Source organism: Ambystoma mexicanum, chromosome 1p (genome assembly GCF_040938575.1).
Source record: "Ambystoma mexicanum isolate Mex_15411 chromosome 1p, UKY_AmexF1_1, whole genome shotgun sequence".
In the NCBI taxonomy this organism is placed as follows: Eukaryota; Metazoa; Chordata; class Amphibia; order Caudata; family Ambystomatidae; genus Ambystoma; species Ambystoma mexicanum.
Genome location: NC_090921.1, coordinates 109,983,159 through 109,995,718, shown reverse-complemented (window position 1 = coordinate 109,995,718; position 12,560 = coordinate 109,983,159). Strand labels below are relative to the sequence as shown.

The window sequence follows — 12,560 nt, the reverse complement described above, 5'->3', positions numbered from 1 at the left end:
ACTCCTCCAGGTCCAGTTTGCTCCATGCGGGCTTGCCTCTCCAGCCTTGCATGCTTCCTCATCTGGCTTCCTCATCATCTCATCATACGGTGTCTCTCTCGGCACCCACATCCTTCCCTGCTGCAGCCAGCTCTGCTTGTCTGCACGCTCCTCCACTTGCCAACATTCTCGCATCTGAGACTCGCCTCAGCATTGGGTTTCTCCTCCTCCATTTAAGGGTTGTTGGTCCTTTATTCTTGCTCCGGTATTCAGAAGGGGAGTATTGCTCAGCACAGGTTGTCAAGCATGTGGAAAGTTCAGCATTTACTTGAGCCAATCAGCATTACCTTGTACCAAACACATAGATGTATTGTCAGCATTACCTTGAGCCAAACACAGATGTATTGTCAGTATTTCTTGCTCCCATGTAGGCAGATAATTCCTTGAGTATAGAAAGTTCCCCAAGGGAATGTTATTCCTTGTCCCCTAAAGGGGAGTCACTCCCAGTGAGGTCCCGCATCCCCAAAACCCTAGGGAGGGTTTTACTGCCTCCCTAGCCTTAAAGGGGGGGTGGAAGAAAGGTCAAAGTCTCCAGATTTGTCACAGTATGTTTCTTTCTGTGTGTGTGAAGCATCACGAGTGTTTAGGGGTAGAAAGGCTCACCAGTATCATGAATGTGCTTTACAGTGGCAGGCATGTTTCCTGACTAGCTTATATTGTGGACTCCATTGTGAATTAGTTTTACAATGGCAACAGTATTTCCAGTTTATATTTGGGCAAAGACACGTTTTTCGCAGGGTAATGCTGACATGTATTGCAAGCACAGGCATCATGATCCTCTGTTTTAGAATAGCAGTTCTGGAATATATTGTGGGCGCCATCATGATAGTGTTTTACAGTGGCAATGCTAGCATATATTTGGCACCAGTAGCGTGAAAAAGGTCTGTCGTGGTATGCTGGAATGGAATATAAACAAAGCTATCCAGAATCTGTATTTTAAAGTGGTAGTGCTGGCATGGATTGAAGGCACAATCACAAAATTGCTTCACAGTGGCAACGCTGCATTTGTGGGCACTAGCATCATGAAAATGTTGTTAATAACTCCCATACACTGTTGCTGCCCAGGCATCCACCTATTGGTTTTTCTCATGTGTGTTCCTACAAAATGGATTGTGAATTATGTGGCTTCATAAGACGTTTGTTTCCAAAATATGTGCTGTAAAATACATTTTTTAAAAACATTTCTGAGGCTGATTCAAGGGGAATATTGACTCTGCACCAATGAAAAATCATCAGTCACCGCAGACCTGGCCATGAGTCATAATGGAGGCACTCCCATGACGAAGTGACCCCATGGTCATCATCACTTGGACTTGAGGAGGACATCCCAAGGACTTTGAAACCAGCTGTATACTAAACCAGACTTTTCCCCAAGCCATGCCACCCTGCCCAATGGGGAAAGAAACCAACATTCAAGAACTACTTGTCCCAGATTGCACCTCTTTATCAAAAGGAAGCCCTGGAAGGGAACTAGGAGAGTCAGTTATGGATTTGGGAGGAAATTCCAGAAAGAGTCTGGAAAGTACAGCTATGTATTCCTGAAAAGGAAGACTGTTGTCAAAACTTAATTACACCACAGAAGCACCACCTGCACCCCAGAAAGGACGGTTTTTGGAAATCTGAAGCCCTCGCGCAATCATCCAGTGGACCGGAGGGAAGCACAACCTCTCCCAGTGCAAGGACCAGATTCACAGGCAAATCGGCTCCTTTCCCACGCGGATAGGAAAGCAGAGGCAAGGAAAACTCCAGTTTATAAAACAGAAGCAGCGACTGGAGACCCTCCTGCAGTCACCGCCTCCAGGGCTATCCATGGAAGAAATAATGACATCACCTCAGGCACAAAGGTGATGGGGTTCTGGACCGCCAACCCCACATAAGGAGTCCACAGCACTACCATTAATCCATTGGTCATGGAAAAGAGTCAGATAAAACCTTGGGGAGGAGTCAATAGATGCAGGCGAAGTAGCATCAAAGACATCCAGAAAAGAATTTTAAAATGGTGATTGACCTTTTTATAGGCTTCCCCCAGGATCACCTCACTGAGCATGCTCAGAAAGGTCACCTGACTCCAATCCCCTTCCGCCAGCCACTCATAGAGGCGCTATTCAGCAGCAGCCCTATATAAAGGCCCTCTACCAGGAGAGGAGAGTAAGGAAGTTCAGGATTGCAGATCTGCAGTGTTGTACTGTGGGTGGCGTGAGGAGGGACAGGAGGGAGTGTGAAGAGAACATCAAGGAGGAAGGAAGGGAGCGTATAGAGAACATAAGAGGAAGATGTGGAGTAGGAAGATGGAAGAAGGAATTATAAGGAGGAGGTTGAAGTGAACTGCAAGGATGAGATGGGAGTGAGTTTTGAGTGGGTGGAGAAACTCATCTGGAAGCAAAGCTGGGAGGCAGGAGGTGACAGACAGTCGGAAAACGCTGCACTTACACAGGGTGAGCCATGGGTGGGGCAAGGTACGCATACATGCTGACGCGTCGGTGAGGTGGAGGAAATCAGAGAAGACGATGGTGGCGAGGAGGATTCCCATCAGCACAAGACCACTGCGACTTGTGGAGGAGGTAGATGAGGACCAGTGTTTGGGAGTGAGGGCCCCGAGGCAGGGAGCTGGTTAGATAGAGGTGAGGAACCACTCAGGGGAACGCCTCTGATTCCCTTGTGGACACTTAGGGGAATGCAGACCTTTCCTTTAACCCAAGACTGCTCTTGTGGAAGGACCTAGGATACGGGTGCATGTGGGCCCTTATGGAGCGACGTCCCTACATAAGACAAGACATTGTCCCTACATAGCGGACAAGAAACAGAGCACTCACACCTTCAGAATCCAGAGCCAATACAGAAGTGCAGAGGCACTTAAACCCTCAAGACTCTGAGAGACTTTACAAGAAAATCTCAGTTAGGGAAGTTCAAAGACTGAGACTCAAAGATGTCAAACCCAGGGAAAATCCATCCTATTATGCTGTTGAAGCTTTTAAGTTACATTACTCCTTTTTACCCAAACTGTAACGTATCCCAGTAAATCTACAATGTGTATCCGCCTCGGGTTCATCCTACTTGGTCACCCTTCCACACCGACAGCCCACAACACCAAACACAGACCCCTCCACCGCATCCACTGGCATCCATGGAGACGTGGTCATGCTGAGCATCTCCTGGTGCATTGCCTGTTGGCATTTCTCCAAAACAAGCGTGTTAGGCATTTGCCTGAATCCAGACACCGTAGAAAGGCATAAAAAAGACATCTCTTTAGAAAGAACAGGATAAAAGGGCAGATTCCCAAAACAAACCTTCCACTATTTGTTTCCATTCGGTGCTTTAAGGCAGCGGAGGGAAAGGCAATGGCCAATCAAAAGGCTTGTGTTGATAATATAGCAGCCCACCTTTACCGACTAGCACTGCAGAAGTTCTTAGAAATGTTCTATTCTCTGTTCTCATTGTCTGAGTGTTCCACACCTAACAAAACAATGTGACTAGTGTCATGGTTTTGGAGATGGGCTTTATTGTGCATGTGTTCAAGAAAGGCCTGACCCCTGTAAGTCTTTGTAAAATCTAAAAAAATACACTGATAAATTCTAGATGTTATCTGCAGAGGTGAGCTAATGGTAGCTCCTCAGAACAGGAATCTGAGATACCCTGCTCTTGGGAACCTGGGCAAGGCGAGGCCGGGTGTTGATGGGCGGCAGTAGGTTGGAAGCCATGGTGCATGGATTCCTTTCTCTGGAAGGCAGACTGTCATTGTAGAGAAAAAACCTCTGTCGGCCAATGGGGGCCGTCTCCTTATCCTGGATTGACCATTCATGACTCTTAGACTCATCCTGCTCTGTGAACTGGTTCCTATTGGAGCGTGCGTCATACACCACACGCCCAGCCCCTGTATCCGAGCTGTCTGGGGCATGCAGTGAGTGGCGCTGCATGGACGTGGTCTTGGGCTCAGGTTGGTTGATGGTAGCGTGGGATCTGGTGTCTGCAAAGTTCTGCCTAGCAGTCATCGACTCGTTCATTGAGTGGATGGATGTGTCAGTGTGGCACACTGAAGCTGATGCCTGCTGATTGGGGAAGTGGGGAGTGTTTGAAACATGCCCTGTGGATTGCTCAGAAAATTGGCATTTCTGAAGGTAGCCTTCACCAGCTACACATTCGTAGAAGGCAGTTCTGTTCCCAGAAGTTGCGTGTCCGCATGGAGCTGTAGTCATCTCAGAGTGGTGACGGGCTCTGGGCTCCGTGGCAGGAGAGGGAAGGGAGCTCCAATGTAGCCTAGGGGAGTAGAATGCATTTGGAGTGGGATGGTGGGTCGGCGATGCTTTACTGGCATTGTGAGAGGCCTCACCAAACGTGCAGGCTGAGTTGGAGTGTATCAAAGGTCTCTGGGATTCTGGAGTCAATTCTGTAGTGCCTGGATTAAGAAAGCATCCCTGGTCCCTATTACAGAGCCCCCCTATGGTATCCGGATGCATATGGTCTGTTTGTGGTCTGCCGCCCGACTGGTCTATTCTGACTCTGGGTTCTGATTTGTACTGTGTAGGATTTGGACCTGGCTGGTCCAATGGCAGGCAGGGGTTGGATACATTGTTTTGTAGTCTAACATCTGACCAGCCAATCTGCTGTTGGGAGTATGCTTTGTCCATCCGGATTCTGGGGCCAGACTCGTCCACCTTGAGTCTGTGGTCTGAAGGACCCTGCTTCACTCTGTCGTCCGACGGCCCGTTGTGTTGTCTGCATTCATTCTGGTCTATCCTCAGTCCTGATTCTGTGTGGTCTTCCAAGTGTCTGGGGTTTGGCTGGTCCATCAGGGTTCTCTGGTATAGGACCCTTTGATGTCCAGTGTCAGAAGCGTCTATCAAAAGTCTTGTACATGACCAGTCTTTCTTGCTCATTGGTGGAGTATGGTCTGTTTGATTTATTGTACATGTTTGGTTTGACAGCTCCATTGGGGAACTCTGATCAAAACAGCTAATTGAACTGCTAGGGTACAAGTGTTCCTCTGTCATTCTGGAGTCTGACCAAGCCATCGCAGGTTTGTGGTATGATGGGCCCATTGTAGGTCTTGCATACAATAGGTCCTTCTGCAAGTTGGAGTTTGACCTGTCCATTTTGGATTTTATGTCTGACTGCTCCATCTTGAATCTAGGGTCCGACTGGTCTGATGGAGGCTGCAGATCTAAATGCTCTTTTTGGTTCTTTGGGGATCTAAGGACTATGCATTCCAATGGAGGCCGGCAGTCTGGCCTATTCATCTGGAGGTGCAGATCTGATTGGGCCATTGGTGGTCTTGGGCCTGATTGGTCGATTATTGTTTGATATGATGAGTTTATCGGAGACCTGAGGCCTGACTGCTTCACTGAAGCCCTTAGTTCTGAATGGTCCATATGAGGCCTGTGATCATATGTTGCGATCCTGTAGACTGTCTGGTTCATCTGAGGTTTTGAGTCCAGTTGGTCTGTTGGAAGTGATGTTTCTGGCCTGGCCGTTTGGGGTCTTGGGTTTGACAGGTCTACGGAATGTTTTGGCTCCGTCAAGTTCACGCAGTATCCTGGATCTGGTGGATTATTTGGGGCTCTTCGATCCAACTGGTTCATCTGAGGTTCTGTGTCTGTAAAAAATCTTGCGTCTGGACAATCAATTCTTCTGGCATATTCTTGCGGCATTGAGCCCAGGCATTTTTGATTTGATGGCGCAATGTCCTCTACTACTACCTTGCTAGAATGCCTCTCAGCTCGGGCATGACTCTCTTTATAGAAAAAGCCAGAGGTGGATTGTCCCACTCTCTCCTTATGATTTCGATGACGGAGGTGTCGGCGTTCATCGCGTCTCCCTGCAAGGTGGTGTCTGGCGGCTTTCTCGTCACCTTTGCCTGGAATGTGCGCCATGGTTTTGGCCCCTTGAGCTGGGCTTCGGCCTGTACCATTGCCCCGCTTTGCTCTCTCTTGCCGAGTATTGTTACTAATCTCCAGGATAAGGTTTACCGGGGCAGATCTCTGTTTGGCAGGAGGGTCAGCGAACGCAGGATCACCTGCATCATTAGTGACTACTTTTGAGCATCCAGTCTGGCCCATCTTGTGATCCAAATTATTATCTGGAGAGAAAGAAGAGAAGGAGATGAATAGTATGTTTTTCTGACTGGATAGCAACTGTCAAACAAAAGCATATTTTTAGATCAGAGTTGGAGCAATATGATGTTTATTTTCATTGATCTATTCCAGTGAGTAGCACAAAGCATTGGTCTTATGGTCATATGGGCCAGGTAGGTACCTGTGTGGCCCAGTAACCTAACATCCTATGCCATCATTGCACTTTTCTTGATAGGATCTGTATCACCGTTTTTAACCTTCATAATTTTCCCTACAGGTAAATCCCAGAACACCAGAGAGCTCAAGTATACCGCAAGCCATGTGGGAGAATGTCACCCAGTCTTGGATCTGAATTCAGGGAAAGGCAAACGTTCACAGTACATAATTCCAAAAAATAAAACCGGACTGGAGGACCTTCTCACTAATGGCAAGGGGAAACCTCAGAGCCTTATCCCATTAATGTTTTAAACGCATTGGAACTCATTTTGCTCCTAGCCGTAATTTGGCAGCCGGGAACCGTTACACGTGGACATACATGTAGGCATCTCCCCGCCGCCATTTTTGGTCATTTACATGACGGACTGCAAATGTGCCGGGCAAAAGGCTGAGTAAACGGGTTTATTCCGACGTGCAAATGAGTAAACGCGTTTTACAATTCGAGCCTGGCAGGCAGTGCTTACAGTGGGTCCGTATTTAGACGTCCAGCTTTAGGAATCCCCAGTATTCGCCCCTGGACAAAAATACACGATGAAGCAATTGCTGGGGCATTTGTATGGCAAAGAGGAAGGGAGGCAGCGGAAACGCAAGTTGCATTTTTTCCCAAGTCATGCAAATCAATAAAAATGGTGGGTAAAGTGGCAGTGCAATTTTCCTACCATTTTTGATGATCGCCAGGATTTTGTTTGTCCGCGGTGTTGGAAGAACTGAATGGACTTAACTCGACCACCTGTTTAGCCCACTCCATCTGACAAATGTGGCTGCATTGCTGTGTGCATGCAATTTTCACGCTGGCGATAGTGCAATGGATTCCCATGGAATACGCCTGAATTTACCCTCTAGTAAAAGCGCACAGATTTCATAGGAATCCATGGTAAATGCCTCCTGTAATCGTTAACATTTGGAGGCCATTAAGCATTTTCACTTTTCCACTGAAATGTACTCTTCAAAAGAAAATGGTCAGCAATCGTGGTGAAATGGCCTACCCGGTTTCGTATTACAACACTGGTGAAGGATTACGCCCATTGCAGGAGCTGTTAGTGGAATTCTTTCTTTCTGACTTCCTGGTACTCTTGATTCTTCATGCTCTTACTCCCCACCCGTGCTCCTTGATGACGTCATGACGATGACGTCATGACGCTGTCGCCATGACGCTGTCGCCACACGTGCTCCAGTAAAGAAATGTAACCCTCTCTCTTTAAGGCTAAAGGCCACACAGCCTTAGCTGCACCTCAGCAGTCAAACCGTTTCGATTTTACTCAGAACTCATGCATCCTCTTCTCAAAAATTGACAACAGTTCTCTTATGTTGTGCATTTGCACAGCTTTTTACACAGCGCTTCTACTTCACAACTCTGTTTTTCAGCATTTTTCATCTGCAGAACAGGGATGTCATTTCACCAAAATGCCTGGGGTAGCGGAAGTGACATTGCACGACCCTTGACCCCCTGGTGACTTCACAGGAAATTATGTCATTTGACCCCACCCAAAGGGATATCGCGGGAAGCGATCGAACACGACCTTTCACCCGTTGACAAAACAGGAAGTGGCATCACATAGCATTGTACACTACGAAAAATACGGTTATGATATCACTATAATGTGATGTACATTTCATACAAGAATGGACCGCCATATGTATCGTTAAGATCAGTGTGTATAGGCCCATATTACCAAATTACTGTGTATGCAAGCAGACGTCCATGACCAATGATGTGTTATTATATAGCACTTACGCTTAAGCTCTTTATATAGAAATAATATACACCCAATATCACCCAACCTGTGTTGGTACTCATTTATTGACCTCAGAAGGATGAAAGGCTGAGTTGAGGTGTTTAAGAACAGACTAAATCAGTGACTTACTCCCTGAAGTGTGCCTGAAATAAACAGCTAATGAGTCTAGCAATTATTGTACAAAATTCCAGAAAGACACATTATTTGGTATTCCTATTCTTTCTTATTTAGGGTCAGTGCTGAAAGTAGGGCAGATTCACCTTGCAGACAAAAGAGCAAAGGGTGACCCCTGTTAAGTTGTCTCTGGGGACTGCAGACAGCCTGCAGAGAGTGAGTGGCCTTAAAGCAACACATGTTGCACTGCTGAAATGCAATATGTCTGACACCGAATGCTACTCAGTAGTTCCCGGCCTGCGCATGGGAACCTCCAACCATTTATTGACATGGTGATGCGACATACCTGTCACCCCTCCCTCTTTTGGCAGGTGGCCCCTGACATAGAGTCAGACCACTCATCCGCCAATCCCCTTGGCCATCACTAGGTGTCACTGAAGCTGTCACCTGCAAAAAAAAAGAACCTCAATTTGCACCCGCCTTGTCAAATGAAAAGGTTGACAGGTATGATGTGAATCCTATGTCACCACATGAGGCGTGCCCGTAAAGGCAGGGCCGTACCAACATGACAGTGGTCTGACTGTACATCGATGCCATGAGCGGCCATTGAAAGTTACTGTAAACAATACTTCACAGTCACTCAGTCACAAAGCCTTTCAACCTGTTTGGCAGCCATCTTTGCATTCGTACAGAGTGACGGGATGCAGGGATGTTGCACTTGTCGGGGTCACTTTGTGGCAGACAAGTGGCTCCTCAGCATCGAATGTTCCTGTGGGCTCACCCTCAGCAGTGCCTGAACTGCTGTCACCATCACAGTTCTTCCAGTTATGGACTTGTAAAGATTCGTCTTCACTCGGACCCGGGCAAGGGTGCTTAGCCAATCAGGTGGATGGAACAACGAGGGAAAATACACATTCTCTGGCCGCTGCTTCCAGCCACCCCGGGCCCTTCCATGGGTGACGGCAATTTTTCTTTATGTGGGGTGGCAACAGGGACCCTTTCCCTTTTGCCCCCCCACAACACCTCACCTCCAAATCAATCCTTACTCCTTCACTCGGGCCTCCCTGGGCTCGGGCTGGTGGGTAGTTAAAGGCCATGTCTGCCCCTCACAGCAGGTGTGAAAGCAATATTCAAATCAGCTGTAACTGGATTAAAGTGTAAGGAGTTTCATGTCACTGCACGATCCTCCCCGGGCAGTGACCATCGTGCCTTTTTTGGCTGTCACTGTAAAGGGTACCAGCTTAAATGGCATGCTGAATTTCCCTGCAACCCCACATTGTTTTTAATAGCACAGTATCTCCCACCGTTATGGCCGGCCCTTCATCATGTCTTCTGCTGCGATCCTCCGTGCATTACCAAATACCGTCCCTGTCACTATATTTGGGAGTAGCCCAGAGGCAATGTTCGGGAATGGTGGTACAGGGCGCTCTGCCCAGAAGAAGTGTTGCTGAGGCTACTCCTGTTGGTGTGTGGGTAGTAGATCAATATTCCTGTAGGAACTGGTAGAGATCTCTTTCTATATGAACTTGTTGGTCAAAAGTGATCCTGGGGGTCTTCTATACGTCACTACCAATCAAAGTCCTGTCTATCCTCTGGAGCAGCTGAGTGTTCACCTGGTTCCCCTGTGGATGTCACGACATTTGGGCAATCGTCGACTCAGAGGTGCCCGTCGCTAGAGCACTGGTCAAAGATGTGGTGCCCAATGTTGAACTTGTTACCCACTTTGATACTGCATTTCCTTTTGGTTTCTTTGAGACACATTGCATGGAATGAGACGGGCCTACAGACTGGCCTAACAGCTGAACACCCATGCCAAGCGAGGTCGCAGAGCTGAGCTGTGGAATGCGTGATGCCTCAATCTGCCAAGGCCAGTTCAGGCCGCTGCTGAGAATGTACACAGAGACGGCACCGCTGGCTCAAATCCCAAGGCCAGAGGCTGCCAGAGGCTGCCTTGCAGAGATGCCACTGAAAGCTTGTCGCAACTGCAGGCTTCATTCCCCCTGTTCTCCGAAATGCACCTTTTTGTTATTATATGTGCTTATGCGCACTACTTCATGGGTGGAGAATTAATTTAGCCACTCCGTTTGTTTATAAGGATGAGCCAGGCCTGGGAGGGGCAGAGCAGTGAGCAGCCCTCACATGCACTGGTGAGTTTGCATTACAGCCCATTTCTCTCTACTTCTGGTCTCCTGTGTATTATTTTAGATCCGGATGTCTGGAGTGTGTCATGTGGGAGCAGGACGAGCCTGTAACAGACACATTGTCCGTTGTCATCAGAAACAGCGTTGCTGGGTGAGCTACCACTGAAATAGCATTTGTCATTGAGAATTTGTCAGTGATGTTTAGATACTATTTGATGTAAAGGCATCGATCAGATTTGAATACTTAAACCACTGGTTTAAGTGGATCCTGGTCATGGGACCTCTGCAACACCCACCTGCTTCGCTCTGCTCCTTTCCTTTCCTAACTCATAGATCCTAGGGCGATCCATGCACCCAAAGTGAATGGCAGATGATGAAAAGTACAATTCCTGTTTGGTCCAGTTCTGGTATGAAGAAGGCTGGAACACCTACTCCTTGCAACCCAGGTAAGCGAGCAGAATGTGACCTCCCTCTTCCCTCCATCTGCCTCTTATCCACTGCTGTGCATCCCAACCTTGTGCTTCACTTAAAGGACACCGTCGACACAGGCCAATCCAGCCTCCAGCAGCAGACCCGGTGTGAATAGATCACATGACATCCCTCTTCCAGCTTTCTACTGCTGACCACACCCACCCTAAGCATGTGAAGAATACTAGTGGCATAAGCTGATCCAGCTTCGTGCAGCAGATGCAGTTAGATCAGGTCACATGATCTTGCTGTTTCCACCTTCTCCCTGCCATAAACTGTTGACCACCTAACCTCAGGCTTTGCTTAAGGAACTCCAGCTGCGTTAGTTGATTCAGTCTCCAGTCTCTAGCACCAAATGCAGCGACAGCAGGTCAAGTGACCTCACTTCTGCCTGCCTTCCATACATTGCTGACCGTGCCCTCCTTGGTCTTCATTTAAGGGACATCAGCGGCATAAGCTGATCCTGCCTCCAACAGCAAACATGATCAGTGCAGAAGACATGCCCTCACTCTTTCCGCCTTCCTTTGATGACCATGTCCACCTCGGGATTCACTTAATAGACACAAGCGGTGTAAGCCAAACCAGTCTCCAGCAGCAGACGCAGCAAGAGCAGGTCAAATGACGTCTCCATTCTTGCCTTCTGCCCACCTTCCACTGCTGACTACATGCAACTTGGACTTCATTTAAGGTACACGCCGATTCAGCCTCCAGCAGAAGATAACCTTGCGCATCCTCATTGTCAGGCAATTTGAGCAAAGGACATATGAAAACCAGGAAGCCACCCAGACACAATAGCCAACCTCTCTGCACTACACTACTAGTATGTCATGACCATGTGTCTCTCACAAACTAATCTCATTTCCACACTCTTCAAGGACTGCATCAGCAAACCCACTCATCCACACCATGCATCTAACCTAGCCAACCTTCACCAAACCTCCCTTGTCAATGACTGCTATTCCCCCTTGCACCGCAATAGTGGTTTACTGCTAATTAATGCTCATGCAGACATCATACTTGCTGCAAGCATGTTGACATTGATCACCACCAATAAACTTGATGTTATCTTCATTATTCAAACTTCTCGCACCAACCTTCTCCCATTTCTTTGATGTCCTCATCATACCTGGATACAGCATGCAACATGTTGACCAGTAGGGAAGAGGAAGTGGCAGCCATTCACAACATGAATTGACCTTGTAAAGTACGCAATCAATCAGCATTAGATTCAGTGCAACCAATCACTTGCTAATTCCCTATATTACACAAGGACTCGGCCACATTCCACCTCATCTACAGATCACCTCAAAGGTATGGTAACTTCAGGGGCGGCTCGTCCATAATGGGCAAGGGGGCGTCGACCCACCAGGTGTTGGCCCTCTCGCACCCATTATGGCATCCCAGTAAAATACGAGCACTACCTCAGCTGTTTCCTTTCAGCTAAGGGAGTGCTCTTAACTGTGAAAGGGAAACTAAAGCCAGATTGTCTGAGCCCTAAGAGATTATTGGTCTCTAGATATCGCTGAATCTGAAGGTATGCAGCTTTGTCAATTATTTTAAGTAAAAAGGGGACAGTCGTTATAGGCCTGTAATTAGTTGGGATGTTCGGGTCAAGTGTCGCTTTCTTAAGTAAGGGCAGAACCCAAGCATCCTTGAGGTTAGTCGGTACCTGACAAGTCCTGAAAGAAGCGTTTATTAATTTGGTGATGAATGGGGCAGGGTCTGTACAAGAGGGCGGAGTGACCTCTGAAGGGCCCATAGGATCAGAGCTCACCCTC

At 47.7% G+C, this 12,560-nt stretch overlaps 1 protein-coding gene across 1 annotated transcript in view; it reads right to left on the bottom strand.

Annotated features, from left to right (window-relative positions):
* Positions 1-3,518: 3,518 nt before the first annotated feature.
* LOC138466477 (uncharacterized) overlaps positions 3,519-12,560 on the bottom strand; it is a 159,800-nt gene continuing 150,758 nt past the window's right edge. The window contains exon 3 of the mRNA XM_069607233.1: positions 3,519-6,112. Coding sequence (XP_069463334.1) covers positions 3,636-6,112 — 2,477 coding nt within the window. The 3' untranslated portion in view covers positions 3,519-3,635. The remainder of the gene's footprint in view (positions 6,113-12,560) is intronic.